Source organism: Meles meles, chromosome 8 (assembly GCF_922984935.1).
Source record: "Meles meles chromosome 8, mMelMel3.1 paternal haplotype, whole genome shotgun sequence".
NCBI classification, from domain to species: domain Eukaryota; kingdom Metazoa; phylum Chordata; class Mammalia; order Carnivora; family Mustelidae; genus Meles; species Meles meles.
In genome coordinates, this window is record NC_060073.1 from 61,899,764 (window position 1) to 61,913,427 (window position 13,664).

Consider the following 13,664-nt stretch of genomic DNA (forward strand, 5'->3'; position numbering starts at 1 on the left):
GTCCTGGCCTTGATAGCTGTACATTCCACAAGACAGTCTGCACAAGGTACACAGGTTCTCACAAAATAACTCTTTTTTTTTTTTTTTTTTTTTTTTAAAGATTTCTTTTTTTGACAGATAGAGATTACAAGTAGGCAGAGAGGCAGGCAGAGAGAGAGAGAGAGGAGTAGGCAGGCTCCCAGCCAAGCAGAGAGCCCGATGCGGGGCTTGATCCCAGGACCCTGGGATCATGACCTGAGCCGAAGGCAGAGGCTTTAACCCGCTGAGCCACCCAGGCACCCCCAAAATAACTCTTTTTATATCAGCTTGTTGTGCATGTTAGAAGCTGTAACACTAACAGTGCTCTGATTTCATTTCTTATATATTTCATCTAAAGTGAAAGGATACATGCCATCTACTCTTGGATACCTAAATCCAGTTTTCCCTACATTTCTTCTAATCCCCAGGTTGAATTAGTTGCCTTTGCCAGGTTTCCATGGCAACCTGTGCTTCCCGCACAGGGCAGCTGTTTACTCCCCACAGATTAAACTCCCAGAGATGAAGACCATGCTGTGTTTTCAATAGTCACACAGGGCCTGATAGACAGGAGGCCTTGAATAATAGTTGATAAATGAATGTTGAATGAGCTAATGCTAAATACCTTGGTGTTAATAAGTTCTGGGTCCCCAGGTCTCTGGAATGACCTGTGGACATTTATAGATTAAATAAATATAAATAAATAAATTTTATTTTTATTTCATGCCTCCTAAATAGTAATTCTTTTTTTTTTTTAAAGATTTTATTTATTTATTTGACAGAGAGAGATCACAAGTAGGCAGAGAGGCAGGCAGAGAGAGAGTGAGAGGGAAGCAGGCTCCCTGCCGAGCAGAGAGCCCGATGTGGGGCTCGATCCCAGGACCCTGGGGCTCGATCCCAGGACCCTGAGATCATGACTTGAGCCGAAGGCAGTGGCTTAAACCACTGAGCCACCCAGGCGCCCCCTAAATAGTAATTCTTAATCTTGTATTCCTTCTGACCTGACCTGTTCTCCTGTCTGAGATGCTATTCCCCAGAGACTTGTGGCAGCCCCTGTAGCCAAGGTAGCTGGTGAGGCTGCTCCCACAGGCCCCCTTTCCTGGTCAGAGGCCTGGCCTCTTTCTCCTACTCTCAATCTGGTGGTCCTGCCTGCATTGAGGTTGACCACTCCTCATTTTCTCCCATATATTGGGTCCAGTGTAGATTTCCCATCCCATGCCCTGTCACAATCACAATCATTGGATTTTCTGATACCAGTCATTTTTGGGATGAAGTGGGGATGAAAAGGAGGAAATAGGAGGGTCAGTCTTCTATTTCTAACACCAGCGTCTTTTGAAGCATGAAAACTGGAGAATTTCGATCCTGTGGCTCCCACTTCCTATATCAGCTGACACTACCATCCCCAAGTTTTGTCTGGCCTCATTTCCTTAGGAAATACTTTGGTTGATTGTTCTGATTCCTGGAGAACTGTTCTTGTTTTTGACATTGATGTGAAGCTTCATCTTTAAGGAACAGGGACTGAATTATTTTTTATTTTATTTTATTTTATTTTTTTGTAAAGAAGTAGCATTACGGTAAAGGTAGAAATGGTGGTACTTTTCCCCTTTGGAGGTTTGCCAGTTACATTTCAAATAGGGAAAATGTTGCAGATACCTGGAATAAGATGAGTTAATTTTACATTGTTAATGGCCCAGGCACAGAACAGGCCCTGTTAGGTCTGCAACTGACAAGCAATGGTAGAGCTTGAGAGCTCCCCCTGCTGACCACCCAAGTCTATTCCAAACTAGGTTTCCTTTTATTAATTGTTCACAAGAAATTGCTAAAAATTAAATTACATAAAATTACAAGTAAATCTTATTAAAAACAAAGACAACAAACATTCAAATTTGTTTGAATATTTGATTCAAACAATAGGTGTTTGAAGTGATTAAATCATCACTTCCTAATTATTTTACTACATTTTACTGCCGTATGTGCTCTTGTGGAAGTAATGGTGTGATACTGTGTGTATTTACCTAACTCTTCATTTAGTAACATCAATATCGGGAGCTTGAAATCTGCCATAATGGGAGTATATACACCACAGACGTTGTCAACCCCTACAAATCAGGGCTTTTTAAATTTGATTGTTAAATATTTATTAATATATCACTGTGTTTTATTGGCCCTGCTTTTAAAGATCATGAAATGGAGGACTAGAGAAGTTCAATGATTTGCCCCTTTAGGCCACACAGAAAGTGGTAAAGCTGGGATTCAAGCCCAGGTTTTTGTTTGTTTGCTTGCTTTTTAAAAGAAAAATAGTTTTCCAAAGCCCACATGTCTTCCATTCAGCTTCTCTCCCCTGGGGTAGGAATGTTCAAGCTGGGTAGGCCTCCCAAGGTTAACCACTGATCTGGCTTCTAGAAGTCATGCAACCTTTTAATACTAGTATATCTGGCCCATGTTGGGGCAGGTTTCCTGTACGGTATTATCATCTACTCACTTTTGTGGGGGGTGGTGTCAAGACTTTGGTCAATTATCTTGACTGACTTCCCATCCCAGTGGAACAATGACAAGAAACTTGAATTCCAATCCTAGCACTACTACTCAACCCCATGGCCTGGAAAATTCATCTCTCCTCTCTTAAAACTTAGCAGTCTTGTCTATAAAACATGGACAAACACAATCCATTTGCAGGGTTGGTATAGGAGCTAGATAAAAGCTCACTCTTAAGGCACCTGATATGGCATAGCCCAGTGTATAGTAATATAACCTATCTGTTATTGATTTTATTGTGTGCAGGCATGATGTGAGGGTTTTATATATGTTTTCTCAATTACAACTGTGGCCAAATAGAATTCTTTTTCTCATCTGCTCTTCTCTGTCTTCAACAGCTCAGTAGTCAAATGCATCACCATTTACCTAAAGATTTAGATTCCAAATCTAGGTATTTTCCTTCATTCCTGTCTTTCCTACATTCTATTCATCTGATTCATCAACAGGTTTTTCTGACTCTAAAAGGAAAACCAAAGTCACTCAGTTCTCTCAATTTCCACTACCGCTATCCTATTTTAAGCCATTACCATCCCTCAAATATCTTTATGAGAAGGTAAGCTACATGTGAAGAGGCTCTTGTGTATTATTGATAATGGCTATATCTCCAGCACCCAGAACAGTGCCTAGCCCTCAGTAGACTTTTGCTGTCCTGAATGAGTACATGTTGCAACAAAACTTTTAAGTGAATACTATTATTACTTCTGTATTATAGATTGGGTAACAAGTTTGCAGTGATTAAATGACTTACTTAAGATCACGCAACAATGATCAAAACCAGGATTCAAATCCAGGGTCTAACTCTAGAGCTTGCTCCATTTTCCACCATGCCACCCTACTGAACTACACTGGCTTATGCTGAAATCAATTTACTTTAGCTGATGTTACTTTACTTTAGCTGATGGTACTTTAGCTGATGTTAGGAGAAATTTTAGTTGAAATCCCCCAACATGGGGTGCCTGGGTGGCTCAGTGGGTTAAAGCCTCTGCCTTCGGCTCAGGTCATGATCTCAGGGTCCTGGGATTGAGCCCCGCATCGGGCTCTCTGCTCAGCAGGGAGCCTACTTCCCTCTCTCTCTCTGCCTGCCTCTCTGTCTGCTTGTGATCTCTCTCTGTCAAATAAATAAATAAAATCTAAAAAAAAAAAAAAAAAAAAAAAAAGAAATCCCCCAACATGAAACCTCTTCCTGAGAATAAAATTCTTGTGCCCCTTCACACAGCCTCATAGTTGGAGCATGAATTACCTTCTTCCAAGTCTCACCTCTCTTCATTGGACTCTTCTCCCAACATTTTAGGTACAATCAACTCTTTTCTTCCCAGCAAATTGTCCTGCTTCTATCTGAAATATTTCTCTTCGCCCATCCCTTCTGGAAAACTATCCGTAATTTCTGAGTTCTGAGGAATTATAACAGGCCGCATTTTATCCCGGGTGGCATCACTCTACTAAATTTACTGGTTTATTTCTGTCTTTATCATTCACTGCTGTGCCCCAGTGTCTAAGAAGTGCCTGGACTAGGTACTCGACACACCTTTGTTGAATAAAGGTATGAAAGGGCAAGGATTAGTTTATCAATTTACAGGTGGTAAGGTTGTGGCTCCTAAAAATGAGGTATTTTGTCCTGGGTTAGTCATTAGGTTGTAGACCGAGAGATTTGAAACCACGGCTCCAAATACAAGGTCCCCACATCACCAGCACACTGCAAGCGCCTCACTTCCGTCAGCTCTAATTTACTAGCTCCGCCTACTTGAGTCTGCGCCGTCTCCAAGACTAGTTTGACCCCCCGGCGGCCGCCGTAGCGCGTCGCCTCCGTTGCTGTGGGAAACGACCCGGGACCCGGGAGAGAGAAAGACGTTTCCCGCCGGCGGGAGCTGCGTTTGTGGTGGCGGGGCTCGCAGCTCCGTAGCACCATGGCTGACCAGCTTTATCTGGAAAACATAGACGAGTTCGTCACGGACCAGAACAAGATCGTGAGGAGCTAGGACTGGGGGATGTGGGCATGTGACTGGAGTCCTGGGCTCGGCGAGGGTGGTGGGGGCCTTGACCCCTCTGCTCATGGCCTGGTGGGGACGGGCGGAGGGGAGACGAGTCCCCACGTCTCGTGTCCCAGGACGAGCGAGGACTTGCGGGGGAGAATTTCTCTGGCTCGCGCAAGTCCGCGTCCCTTGGGTGGGCGTGCTGGGCACTGGCAAGGCGCAGGGGCCAAGAAGGACAGGCGTGGAGGGAAGAGCACTGATAGATAATATTTCTTTCTTTTTTTCTTTTTTAAGATTTTATTTATTTATTTGACAGACAGAGATCACAAGTAGGCAGAGAGAAGGGGGTTGGGGAACAGGCTCCCTGCTGAGCAGAGAGCCTGATGTGGGGCTTGATCCCAGGTCCCTGGGATCCTGACCCGAGCCGAAGGCAGAGGCTTTAACCCACTGAGCCACCCAAGCGCCCCTAGATAATATTTCTAAGGCGTTTCTACACCTGTCTCTTAAAGTGGTTGGAGTTTCAAGTCCTAGGTTTACTGTTGAGGAAATTGTGTCCTAACTGGGTTTGGTGACCACTTGTTTAACCTTTGAACAGTCGGTTTCCTCCCATAGGAAATTTGATATTAGGCTTGACCTGCTTCCCAGGGAGGAATGAAAGATCCAGTGAGATAATGAATGTGAATGGACTTTGCAAACCGTGATAACTGAGTGCTTACTGTGAGCTTGGGATATATATTATTACATTTAATCATTACAGCGACTCACCCAGAGGGCCGTGGAAAGATCCCTAAAAAAGAAAGTTGAAGCAGAGGGGCCAAATAATTTATGTATTTGTAGTTAGTAAGGGATAGGCAGTTTTCCAACCTAAGTTAGTCTCTTTTGCTAATGCTTTGCCTCACCTATGTAAGTCTAAATATTGGAAACTCAGCATTTAGAATTGGAAGACTTCAAGAGGTGAGGAGAATACAAGGAAGTGACAAATGACCGGAGAGTTCAAGGAAAGATGGAAGGAAGGTCAAGTCTTGATGCCAGCAGATTGCAATCTAACCCCAGATAGAGTATTCACCAACTTTTTTCATTCCCTGGCCCCTGCACCATCTGTGCCTGTTAATGTTTGTATGGCTGTGACTTTTCTTAGAAGTTTATGAGTCTTACACTTCGAAGTAATCCACTTTCTGGATAAGTTTTAATAGTTATTAGTGGGGGCTACAAAAAAGGACAGAATGTGAATAAAGGGCACCAGTAAAACAAAAAAATGTGAGGGAAATGAGAACTTTTTCAGACTTTCTTTTTAGACTTTCCAATTAATTAGCCTGTGAAACAAACTTTTTAGTATTTGTGAGATAAAGATCTCAGTCCTCCTACCTGCCCAGATGGATGGTTCTTGGAAAAACTAGGGTGGCACAATCATCTCAGAGTAGGAATCTTTAGGAGCCCTTGGGACTGACCTGCACTCTGGGATCATCTAATGTTAAACAATTTCTTCTTCTTGCAGGTGACCTACAAATGGCTGAGCTATACACTAGGGGTTCATGTTAACCAGGCCAAACAGTAAGTCCAATTTACTGCTAATTTTGCTCACATGAGAATTGTTTGTTTTGTTTTAAGCTTTATGGGTAGCCTTGAAGTTAGAATTTTTTTCCTCTCTTGGAAAATAGGAAAGAATACTATTTTTACTACCTTATACTAGATTTGTCTATTAATTAGGAAATAGGTGGACTTATATACAAATGTGTGGTGATACATTTACTGGATTTATTTGTAACCTTGGCTTTTGGTTAACATCACTTTGTTACTTCAGATTTATAAGTAGGCCAATTTTGTTTTCATCTCAGATTTTATATACCTGTTATCTTACATCTTTGTTACATTTTCACATGTGCTCCTTAGGCCCACATGTGGATGTTATTGAAGTACTTTCATAATGAGGTCAACAGGTGTTTGACACAAAGCTGTGTGACAGTGTAAGACTGGGGAGAACCATTTAAGTGAAAATAAAAAGGGAGTGTTCAGAATGGCACAGCATTGCCCTTCTTGAATTTGCTGTATCACCTTTGCTTGCTGAAACTTGTTCAACTTGAGGCCAAAAGAGGAAAAGCAGGCTTTTGAATTAACACCAGTATTTCTTTAAAATGTTGTCTTTGTCCCAAGGGGAGGAATTGGTGAACAGACTAGGGGCACATATATTAAGTTAAACTTTATTTAACTTTATTCCTAAAGGTGGTCTGATTTTTTCCCCCTTTTTTGAGTCATGGGAGCTTTCTTTGAGTCAGGGAATGTTCCATGAATCTTAGAAAATTCCTGATACCTAGAATGCGTTGATTTGGCTTTATGTGGACTGCTGTTTGACAGACCTTGAATCAGGCTTTGACTGTGATGTTCATGCATTCAAGACCTGAAACTCTTGGCCTATGGATGAATTTGTACTGATTTTGACTATCTGAGATTTCTGTTGCTAATGCCAGTGCTGACCCAAACCCAAGAGTTTCAGGTAGCTTTTAGAATGGGACACGTATAAGACTAATTGTTATGGTTATAGATGTTTTTTGTTTTTTTTTTTTTTTTTTTTTAAAAGATTTATTTATTTGACAGATAGAGATTACAAGTAGGCAAGTAGGCAGAAAGGCAGGCAGAGAGAGAGAGAGGAGGAAGCAGGCTCCCAGCCAAGCAGAGAGCCCGATGCGGGGCTCGATCCCAGGACCCTGGGATCATGACCTGAGCCGAAGGCAGAAGCTTTAACCCGCTGAGCCACCCAGGCGCCCCAATGGTTATAGATGTTAATGAAATAACTATTACTATATAAACCTGTTGGGGCTTAAAGGTGCATATTAAGGACTGGAGATGAAATAAAGTTGCCTGTAAATTTTATCATAGTTACCTTGATTACCTGAATTTTTATAGAATTAACATACTGATTAGCCCCTGTCTCTCAGTGAACTTCATCCCATACTAGTCTCTACCTCACTTACACTGTAGCCATATTTGTCCTTTTTTCATTAACTTTGCCAGGCTTATTTCTACCTTAGGACATTTGAACCATTCCCTCTGTTTGGAATGCTCTTCTCCCAGCTGTCCTCATCCTTCAAGTTTTAGTTCAAATGTCACACATTACTTTTTACAACAACCCTTTCCTAATGCTCTATCTCAGGTAATCCCACCCCATCCTAATTCTCTGTCATATCACTCTGTTAATTGCGTTCCTAATTTTTTTTTTGAAAAACAGCTTTATTGAGATATAATTCAATAACATGTAGTTCACCCATTGAAAATATATAATTCAGTAACTTTTAGTATATTTACAGAGTTATGCAGCCATCACTATAATTAATTATAGAACATTTTCATCACCTCCAAAAGAAACCCTGTATCCATTAGGAGTCACTTAGCATTTTCTCTCCACTCCTTTCTCTTCCCTCCCCCACCCTCCCTGCATTAGGCAACCACTAGTAAACTCTCCTATAGATTTACCTATCCTGGTCATTTTGTGTGAATGGAGTCCTGTAATATATAATCTCATGTGTCTGGTTTCTTTCACTTAGCATAATGTTTTCAAGGTTTGTCCATGCTGTAGCATGTATCAGTACTTAATTCCTTTTCATGGCTGAATAATATTCCATCATATGGCAGATTATTTCCCTAGGGCTGCCATAACAGAATGCTATGAACTACGTGGCTTAAAACAACAGAAATTTATTGTCTTGCAGATCTAGAGGCTAGAATTCCAACATTAAGGTGTTGGTAGGGCCATGCTCTCTCTGAATCCTGTAGAGAAGAATCCTTCATTCCTTCCTAGATTCTGGCAATCTTCCTAGATTTGCTGGCAACCTTTCACATTCTTTGGCCTATAGCATAGGCCATAGACACATAGCACCAGTGTCTGTGTTTGTGGTCACATGGCATTCTTCCTGTATGCCATATCTTCACCTGGCTGTCATATAAGGATACCAGTCATATTGGATTAGGAGCCCACCCACTCTAGTATGACCTCATCTTAACTGATTACATCTGCAAAGATCCTCTTTCCAATGAAGGTCACACTCTGAGGCACTGGTGGTTAGGACTTCAACATACCTTTTGGGGGTTGGGGGAGAGCAGGGACACAATTCAACCTGTAACATACTTAAATAGTATATTTTATTTATCATCATCAGTTGATGGACATTTGGGTTGTTTCCACATTTTGGGTATTATAAATAGTGCTACTGTGAACATTTGTACACAAGTTTTTATGTGGACATACGTATTCAGTTCTCTTAGATATATACCTATTTCTGGGTCATATATAACATTTTGAGGAACTGCCAAGCTGTATTTTAAAGTAGCTGCACTAATTTAAAATCCTACCAGTAAGGTATGGGGATTCCAGTTTCTACACATTCTTGCCAACTCTTTATCATCTGTCTTTTATTTTAGCCATCTCCTCATGGTATAAAGTGGTATTATTATGGTTTTGATTTGATTTGCTTTTCTGTAATGACCAATGATGTTGATCATCTTTTCCTGTGCTTGTTAGCTATTTGTGTATCTATACCTATTCAGATCCTTTCTTTATTTTTTCACTGGGTTGTCTTCTTATTAAGTTATAAAGACAGCTTTATGGATACAAGACCCTGATCAAATACATATGTGCTCCTGAAGTGAGCATCTGATCAGATAAATGATTTGCAAAAATTTTATCCTGTTCTGTGGGTTGTCTTTGCACTTTCTCTCTCTTTTTTTTTTAAGATTTTATTTATTTATTAGACAGATAGAGAGATCATAAGTAGGCAGAGAGACAGGCAGAGAGAGGGGGCAAGCAGGCTCCCCGCTGAGCAGAGAGCCCGATGTGGGGCTGGATCCCAGGACCCTGAGATCATGACCTGAGCCGAAGGCAGAGGCTTAACCCACTGAGCCACCCAGGTGCCCCTTGATGGTACTTTTTGAAACACCAAAGTTTTTATTGTTGATGAAGCCCAATTCTTTTATCTTTTTTTAAAATACTATTTTTTAAAAATCTTTTAAAGATTTTATTTATTTATTTGTCAGAGAGAGCACAAGTGGGGGAGCAGCAGGCAGAGAGAGAGGCAAGCGGAGGGAGAAACAGGCTTCCTGCTGAGCAAGGAGCCCAACGTGGGACTCGATCCCGGGACCCTGGGATCATGACCTGAGCCGAAGGCAGACGCTTAAGAGACTGGGCCACCCAGGGGTCCCTAAAATACCATTTTTAAGTAAGCTTTACGCTCAGTGTGGGGCTTGAGCTCACACCCCAGCGATCAAGAATCACCACCTCTTCCAGTTGAGTGAGGCAGGCGCCCCTGTTTCTTTTATCTTTTGTTACTTGTGCTTTGTATATGGTATCTGAGAGGCTTTGCTCAATCTAAGGTCATGAAGATTTACTTCTATGTTTTATTCTAAGAGTTTTGTAGTTGTAGCTCTTACAATAGCAATTATCACTATATTCAAGGTTTCTACATAGCATGTGCTTGTTAACATCTTAAAAAATACTTCAGGCCTCACAATAAGAATACACTATAGTTTTCAAATTAGGGTGTTGGCTCAAGTTAATTTTATTTTTTTTATTTTTATTTTTAATTTGTTTAGAGAGGGGTCAGAGAAAGAGGGAGGGAGAGAGAACCTTAAGCAGGCTCCATGCCCAGCTCAGCGCCCAATGCTGGGCTTAGTCCCAGACTCCTAAGATCATGCCCAGAGTCGAAATCAAGAGCTGGACGCTTAACTAACTGAGCCACCCAGGCGCCACAACTCAAACTAATTTTAAATGAAGCCCTAAAATATGCAAATAGGCACTATTTCTTCCAGGAGTCATTTCGTATATGGTGTAAAGAGAGGGTCCAGTTTCATTTCTTTGCATGTGGATATCCAGTTGATCCAGAATTTTATAATTATTACTATCTGACATTTTCTAGGGCTTCCTGCCTGCACTAGAATGTAAACTCCATGAAGGTGGGGAACATGTTTATCAAGTTGATCACTTTTCCAATTACTCTTGCTATGAAACAAATTATCCCCAGACTTAACAGCTTGAAACAACCATTTTATTATGTTCATAGATTCTTTTGGTTTGGAATTTGGGCAGGGCACAGTGAGAATGGTTTATCTCTGCTCCATAGTGTCTGGTGCTTCAGCTGGGAAGCCTCAATGGTGGGGTCCTGATCATGTGGGCATCTTTTTTTTTTTTAAGATTTAAAAAAAAATTTATTTAGGGCGCCTGGGTGGCTCAGTGGTTTAAGCCGCTGCCTTTGGCTCAGGTCATGATCTCAGGGTCCTGGGATCGAGTCCCACATCAGGCTCTCTGCTCGGCAGGCAGCCTGCTTCTCTCTCACTCTCTCTGCCTGCCTCTCTGCCTACTTATGATCTCTCTCTGTCAAATAAATAAAAATCTTTAAAAAAAAATTTATTTAGTTGACAGAAAGGGAGAGAGTAAGCACAAGCAGGGGGAGTGGGAGGCAGGGGGGAAGCAGGCTCCCCACTGAGCAAGGAGCCAAGGTCAGGCTCGATCTCAGAACCCTGAAATCATGACCTGTGCCAAAGGCAGCCACTTAACTGACTGAGTCACCCAGGTGCCACTTAATAAAATTAGAATTTCAGAACTAAACACTTATAATCATCTACATAGTGGTTCTTAATGTTTTAGAGTAATCCCTCAGAGAATCTGTTAAAACCCCTAAACTGTCTCCCCCCCAAAAAACACACATGCATTTTGCTTGCAGTTTGGGTGGTGGAGGGTTATAAATGGCCATATGAGTCCAGGTTAAGAAAATCACTGATCTCGGGGCGCCTGGGTGGCTCAGTGGGTTAAAGCCTCTGCCTGTCGCTCAGGTCATGATCCTAGGGTCCTGGGATCGAGCCCCGCATCGGGCTCTCTGCTTGGCGGGGAGCCTGCTTCCTCCTCTCTCTCTCTCTCTGCCTGCCTCTCTCCCTACTTGTGATCTCTATCTGTCAAATAAATAAATAAAATCTTTAAAAAAAAAAAAAAGAAAATCACTGATCTCATACAGCTCCTGGCTTTATACCTCAGGATTAAGAGGCCTAGAAAAATTAATTAACTTATCCAGGAACGCATAGTTAGTGACTGAAATGTTCCTTGACTCTTTGTATCCATTGTATGTTACTGCCACTGTTTTAAAGCAGGTTCAGTGCCTTTTGGCTTGTTACTGGATTTCTTTTATTTCAATTGTTTGGTCACTGTGCCAACTCAATACAAGTTGACCCCAACCTGTATGTCCTGTCTAAAGTCTTTCTTTCTTTTTTTTTTTTAATTTTTTATTTTATTTATTTGACAGAGAGAGAGAGATCACAAGTAGGCAGAGAGGTAGGCAGAGAGAGGAGGAAGCAGGCTCCCTGCGGAGCAGAGAGCCCGACGCGGGGCTCGATCCCAGGACCCGGAGATCATGACCTGAGCCGAAGGCAGTGGCTTAACCCACTGAGCCACCCAGGTGCCCCTAAAGTCTTTCTTTTTTTTACGGGGTGCCTGGGTGGCTCAGTGGGTTAAGCCTCTGTCTTCGGCTCAGGTCATGATCTCAGGATCCTGGAATCGAGCCCTACATTGGGCTCTCCGCTCGGCGGGGAGCCTACTTCCCCCTCTCTCTCTGTACTTGTGATCTCTCTCTGTCAAATAAATAAATAAAATCTTAAAAAAAAAAAAAAGTCTGTCTTTTTTTTAACTTTCTGTCCATGGGAGCAAAAATATTCTGTAAAAAATTTGATAGACTGTCAGATTTAATATGCCTGACTTTTACATCATGAATTAAGAGCCAATGAGGTAAAAACTCTTACAAATAATGACTTGTACCTTTTGTTTGGAACAGGATGCTGTATGATTATGTTGAAAGGAAGCGAAAGGAGAATTCGGGAGCCCAGCTGCATGTCACCTATTTAGTGTCTGGCAGTCTCATTCAGAATGGACATTCTGTAAGTTGTCAGAATCTTACAATGAGCTGAAATATGTTTGAGCCATAAACAGTGTTATATAACATAACATGGGAAAAAACCAGGATGCAGTATTATGGAAGTTTTAAAAGACAACTGCAAGATTTTTTATTTTTTATTTTATTTTATTTTTGTATTTTTAGACTAAACCTAAAACCCTGAGAAGCTTGGGTAATATCTCAGTTGCGATGCAGAGACAATATCATGATTATGCAGTTTCTTAGGCAATAAGACATTAGGAGACTGATCTGTTATTCCTCTTTCTTCCTCTTTAAAGTATATTAGGAACAGGGATGGTTAATTTCCAGACTGTTCAGATGTCAATCCACAAACTCAGGTATTCAGGAAGTCCAGTTTTACTTATTTTTTACCTGAGTTTGATTTCAGTTTGAGCTTTAATTTTGGTTGGTTAGTGGCTGAAGGATGGGGATGTTGGCAAGGGGCTGAGCTAATGCGGTGCAGAGGCAGAGGCCAGGAACATTCTTGTTCTCATGTATCTTTTTATAGTCCCATCTTGTATCTTGTCATCCATCAACACAGGTCCCTGCTTTGTTTTCATCATCCTGACCACAAAGCTTTCTCAGGCCTACTGATTTTCTCTGAGCTACTTCCATCTCTCTCTTAGGGGTACAAGGATCATCCCATTATTCCCATGCCTGAATGGGCACCAGAAGCTCTGCTGAGATAACTCATTCCTTTCCCTGTGCTGGACTGATCCTTGGGAACTTTGATAATTTCTCCTCTCTGACTTCCTCCCAGAACTAAGGCACACCTCTTCTATTCTCACTTCCCCAAACTGAAGGAAGGCTCTTTTGCTCCCACCACTACCACCAATAGGCCTCCATAGTATTTAGCCTAAGGTTTCCTTCTCAGTGATCCAGTAATGCATGTTTTTCTCTTCCCTTTTGACTTTCCCTTAGAGTCCTAAGTTCAGAAAAACCTGATATATCAAAATACTGATTGGATTTATCTTGTAGCAAGAGTCCCAAGCATGTGAGATTTAAAATGGAATGGCATTTTAATAATTTACTAGGTGAAACAACTGCTATGAGGATCAAATCCTTATATTGTATGACCAGCATTTTCTTTCCTTATTGGTAAGCTGTTTGGCAAACTAGATGATAATCAAGACATTTTTAAGTGTAGGCAGAATCAGATGTCATTATATATCAGAATCACAAAATTAAGCAGACCTGATTCATTTGCTCTCAGAAAAAA

The 13,664-nt window shown here is 41.4% G+C and overlaps 1 protein-coding gene across 4 annotated transcripts in view; it reads left to right on the plus strand.

Moving 5' to 3' along the window:
• Positions 1-4,378: 4,378 nt before the first annotated feature.
• Positions 4,379-13,664, plus strand: part of POLD3 (DNA polymerase delta 3, accessory subunit) — a 105,395-nt gene continuing 96,109 nt past the window's right edge. For all 4 annotated transcript variants that reach the window (XM_046014520.1, XM_046014519.1, XM_046014518.1 and 1 more), the window contains exons 1-3: positions 4,379-4,514; positions 6,016-6,071; positions 12,326-12,428. In XM_046014520.1, coding sequence (XP_045870476.1) covers positions 4,455-4,514; positions 6,016-6,071; positions 12,326-12,428 — 219 coding nt within the window. In that variant the 5' untranslated portion in view covers positions 4,379-4,454. The remainder of the gene's footprint in view (positions 4,515-6,015; positions 6,072-12,325; positions 12,429-13,664) is intronic.